Source organism: Acanthisitta chloris, unplaced genomic scaffold (assembly GCF_000695815.1).
Source record: "Acanthisitta chloris isolate BGI_N310 unplaced genomic scaffold, ASM69581v1 scaffold33104, whole genome shotgun sequence".
Taxonomy (NCBI): domain Eukaryota; kingdom Metazoa; phylum Chordata; class Aves; order Passeriformes; family Acanthisittidae; genus Acanthisitta; species Acanthisitta chloris.
This window is the reverse complement of record NW_008671560.1, coordinates 37,038-42,266: the sequence shown is the minus strand read 5'-3', so window position 1 is coordinate 42,266 and position 5,229 is coordinate 37,038. Positions and strand designations below refer to the sequence as shown.

General features: G+C 40.4%; 1 protein-coding gene across 1 annotated transcript in view; it reads left to right on the top strand.

Annotated features, from left to right (window-relative positions):
• LOC103801725 (protein kinase C delta type-like) overlaps positions 1-4,163 on the top strand; it is a gene marked incomplete at its 5' end in the record, with an annotated part of 5,434 nt that extends 1,271 nt beyond the window's left edge. The window contains 4 exons of the mRNA XM_009074149.1: positions 1,150-1,288; positions 2,105-2,293; positions 2,531-2,659; positions 3,952-4,163. Coding sequence (XP_009072397.1) covers positions 1,150-1,288; positions 2,105-2,293; positions 2,531-2,659; positions 3,952-4,110 — 616 coding nt within the window. The remainder of the gene's footprint in view (positions 1-1,149; positions 1,289-2,104; positions 2,294-2,530; positions 2,660-3,951) is intronic.
• Positions 4,164-5,229: the final 1,066 nt, after the last annotated feature.

The following is a 5,229-nucleotide window of genomic DNA, read 5'->3' as shown; positions in this document are numbered from 1 at the left end:
CTACAGTAAATTAGACTACTCCTGGAAGAAATATCTTAGTATGAAATATTTTCAGAGAAACAATACCATTTTCCAGCAAGACCAAAGGTACTGGTTTTACCATCTCACACAGGATGTTCATCATTATAACCCCAGAACCTGAATCAGGGCAGTTTTAGGTAGGCATTGCATGTGAGAGCACATCATACAAAAGATTTCAGGACTTGTAGCCAGGTAATTGCTGTAAGATACTGTGATTATTGCCCATCCCAAATATATTAAACTTCTGCTCACCCGAGTAAATTGATGTCCAGACATGGAAAAGTTTATGTGCATTGCATTAGATCAAGGATTCTTGGTTTGAGCTGCAGCTCAAGCTCTGAGCAGTGGAAGTAGCTGGTACTGGGAACTTCAGCTAGCCAGGAGAAAATACTGCCCTGTTCTTATGTAAAATCATCTGCTCTCTTTCAATCTTTCTTGGTAAGCAGAGGGCTGTGCAGTTTCTCTTCAGCCTCTCCTCCTTGGTATGTGCATTTGCAGCCAGATGGATGAAAAATGCACCAAGGTCAAAGGGAGGGAATGTAGCTTTTGGAAACTGCTGGGAAAAAGCTCTTACTTGATTGAATAGTGTTATTCTGAAAAATAAAGCATGAATAGGACACTTCACAGGCCGTGGCCACAACACATGAACACCCTTGTGCTGTAACCAGGAACAAGTCACAGGTAGCATTAATTGTTGGACATGCTTCAAACACTCAAGCCCCTGCCAAAGGCTCTCAGAATCCAACACAATCCTTCTTTTGAGACCCAGAGCTGGTGCAGCACTGCTGTGTCAGCTGCTGGGGCATTAACTCACGCTGCCTTCCAGAAGCAACAGAAGCACTGGCTGTGCTTTGGATCTGAAAGCAAATGTGGAGGATTATAAGGTCACACTCTCTATATGCACCTCAGCCTCTTATTTTCTCTGACAGGAAAGAATTCTTCCCTTCTCCCTCCTGCCTCCAAAGCACAAAAGTACTATTTTGTATGGATTGTGTTGATGGATTATTATTTTCTTGAAAAGCCTCTGTGTGTGCTGTACAGAGGTGTTTATCAGTGAAAGAACCATGTGCATCTGAATAAAAAAATTACTCACCTAAAAGACAATTATTTTTTTAACACCTTTTGCAGAGACCTGAAACTTGACAATGTGATGCTTGATAAAGAAGGCCACATTAAAATAGCTGATTTTGGAATGTGCAAAGAAAATGTTTTTGGTGACAACAAGGCAAGCACTTTCTGTGGGACCCCAGACTACATCGCCCCTGAGGTCAGTATGGCACAGCCACACACTGCTGGGCTGGATTTAAAGCACCAGTGTTAGAACAGCTGCTGTGATTTATCATCTCTTGGTAGTTCAGAAAAGCCAAAGTCTAATTATCACAGAAAAAAACCTTTAAATCTGAGTTCTGTATAGAAGGGACTTGAGATCTGGAAGTATTCTAATAGGTGCAAGTTTAACACCATGGTTCAGAGTTCAGATGCTCAGTTTTTGAAGAGCTGGTTTTCTCTAAAGCTTTTCCAGCCAGCACACGTTGGGAGTCTGAAAATGGATCTACATACACTGCAGGTGGAGAACAGACTTGTGCCCATGCAAATAACCAGAATTCAAAACAAAAGCAGCTTCTAAGGGAAATCTCACCAAGTTAAATACCCTGTGTTATAGCTGGTTTTTTACATCTCACTTGCAAAGTAGCCCAACTAAGATGTTTAGCTTTTAAAGCTACAGATTGTCAAAGCCTGTTTAGTAAAAATCTACATTTCAGCCCTACTTGCTTCTCCTTTCATCTTGTAAAGAAATTAGAGAAGATGTTTTCCAGGTATATGGTTGTTTAAAGTTAATGGAGAAAACTTCTGAATGAGAGCAAAGACCTGTCCATGGAACTGGCCACATTCCCACAAACAGCAGCAAAGGATAAAATGGCAGATATGCATCAGTGGCAACAATTTCTCAGCAAGATGGATTCCCCCCCCTCCCAAAAATGCCCTGGTTATTAAAGATTCTCTTTTAAAATCTCTTCTCTGGCTTTTGGTATATATTGCTTCCTTTTACTAATCACTTGTATTTCTTCTTCTGCGGAACAAGATCCTGCAAGGCTTGCGGTACACCTTCTCTGTGGACTGGTGGTCATTTGGGGTCCTGCTGTATGAGATGCTGATTGGCCAATCCCCTTTCCATGGGGATGATGAAGATGAGCTGTTTGAGTCAATCCGAGTGGACACCCCTCACTACCCACGCTGGATTACAAAGGAATCGAAAGATATACTAGAAAAGGTAGGACTGAGGATCAGCACATGGGTCATGGCCCCTCTGTCTGGGGAGGGACAAATCTAGGCTTTGGAAAGAAGCTGTTCAGCAGCAAGCAAATTGCTCTTACAAAGGGAAAGTCAGGTAAGATAAATTACTCCTGGTCTGTTTACTGCTAGCAATTAGCAGCATAGCTGTTATTCTTCCACTACCACATGCCTTTTTGAGCAGCTGTAAGGGTTTACTGGGTGTTTTCTTTTGCAGCTCTTTGAAAGGGATCCAGCAAAACGACTTGGGGTCACTGGGAACATCAGAGACCATCCTTTCTTCAAAACAATCAACTGGACAGCACTAGAGAAGAGGGAGGTGGACCCTCCTTTCAGGCCAAAAGTGGTACGTTGGTTCTCCTTTGTTCTGTAGCAAACAGAGCCTAGGGCTAAGGGGTGACTTCTTTAACCTGCTCAAAGTATCCTACTGTCATTTTCTGCTCACATTTTACAAATGAGATAGTTATGTGATTCAGTTATAAAAAGGCGCACTATATTCCTCTGAGTGCCCTGAAGTCTATCTGTTATGTCTGTGTTCCTGTGCTCTCTCAAGGAGCTTCTTCATGAACAAAATCTTTAGGAAAACCAATGGGTAATTCTAATCCCCATTCTCCTCCATGCTAGAAATGGTGGTTGATTGCTTGTGGTTTTCTTTTCTGTAATGCCATATGGAACAAGTACCAATAACTCAAGGCTGCTCAGTCAGTACCTGCCTGCAGGGACTCTGTGCAAGCAATAAATCTTTGTTGTTTCAAACTCATCCAAGAGTCTCCAAGGGGGCAAAAAGATGCATTCTCTATGCGACTGAATTTAGAACTAACACACATATGGATGTTACCTGAACGTGTTTATCTACCTTTATGTTACCTTTAGATGTTTATCTAAAGAACAGACTGTGTGTTACTCATAATCTGTATCACCATGGGATGCTGCTGCTTGATCTCACCTAGTTAAAAATCCAAACCACTGTTCCTCCACCCTGTTACTGGAACAGGTGAAATGATATGGAGGCAACAGTCTAAATGTACTTAACTTTTACTCAATGGAGGAGAGCAGTCCCCTTCAAGAACACAAGGTTTCATGGTCCCAGGGAAGTGAGAACTCTGGAAGCATAAGGATCCTACAAACAGCAACCTTTGGAGGTTCAGAGGGTAAAACAGTCTTTAGTAATGTGAATGTTAATGAAACACACACAGATTAACTAGACACAAAATGCAGCTGCTACAGAGCATCACTTTTTTATCTCTGAACAAGTATAGACCATAAAATGCTCTCAGGAATTTAAACACTTTAGCTAATGTTGGCAAGAAATGTTGGTCTTAAATAAGTGCTGCATTGGCTTTGTCAATAGAGAATCTTTGAGTAATTATGCATCATTATCAGAAATCCCAGTGGTTCTTCACAGCAACCTGGTACTACTTTTGTTTGGTATTTTGTTTGGTTTCAACTAACAATAAGTAATTGCCCAGTTATGATCTTACAGTGTTGTTAAAATAGGTTAAAATGAGATTATTTTTTTCTCTCTAAAGCAGAGGGAGGGAACTCAAGGACTCCCCAGCCTTTTTGTATTTAAGCAGTTTGTTCTGGAAGAAATTACAAAAGTGTGCCTCTAACTGTCTCCTTCTCTGTCTAACACAGAAATCAGCAAGTGACTACAACAACTTTGACAGAGAATTTCTGAGTGAGAAGCCAAAATTGTCTTACAGTGACAAAAACCTGATCGAGTCCATGGACCAATCTGCATTTGATGGATTTTCTTTTATTAACCCTAAATTTGAACAGATCTTGGACAAGTAAGTCTTGACCAGTTGGACTTTAAAGCAGGGTTAAAGGTTAGAAACCCAAACTCCCAAGTGTTAATGCATTCCAGTGGCGCTGACGATACTTCAGAATAATACACAGTAGTGTGATGAATTATGTCCAACTCCTGATTTATTGGCAGTGTTTTTATGCATGGTTGGGTTTAAGGTATGTAAATCATGTGCATTATTTTCTCTGTTTGGGAAAATGTAAATTCTGTTTGGTACTTGAATGTAGTTATGTTATATATAATATGTGCTGTATATTTTGCTCGAGAGAAGACATTGGGGAACAGAAGATGTCTTTTTAACACGTGTTTGAGCCCTTGGTTCTTTTATTTGTCTTCAATTAAAAGAAAGTTTAATGTAACTTTCATTCATGGCTCTATGATTTTTTTAAAGAACATACAATTAAACTCCAGTTGTCTTTAAACTATAGTGAAAATACTTTGAAAGCCCTGATCACTTCCTAAAATATTTATTGTTTCTGTGAATTAATCAAAATGAAGAAAATCAGGCAAAAGCAGAGACTGCTAGTATAACACCAGCTGCTGCTGCTGTGCAGCCCCATCCTGACGCAAAATGTAGGATTGTGCCATCAAACACCATTGCCTATGAACAGCAACATGCACCTTGGGCACAGGAGCTGATCACAGCAGGCCAGAATCACCAGGTACTGACTGGAGGGTTAGTGTGCTATGTCTACTCTGCCCAAGAGGAATTATCCTGCTTAAATACAAAATCCTTCTTCCAGTGTTACTTACTTGCTTTTAACACAGCAGCTGTGGTTCCTTCTACTTGCTGTAAAAAAAGGGCACAAAACTGGCTCCTGCTTTGTTGCAACACCTACTTAGGAATTTTGATTTTTAACCATTAATGAGAAAGAAAAACTGGAATTGCTGTAAAACTCCTTTCAAAACTCTTCTCCTTGCAGCCAGCTTGTAAAACAGACTGAAGCAAGGGCCCTTTCTTCTTAGCAGCTTTCTGTATCTTGTAACACTAGTGCAAATGATTTAATTTTCTCAACCACTGAGCAGGCAGAAAAAAGCATGCTGGTGTCAGTTCATTCATCAGTTATACAATGCTACAGAGCAATTAGGAGCATGCTGTAGCTTCT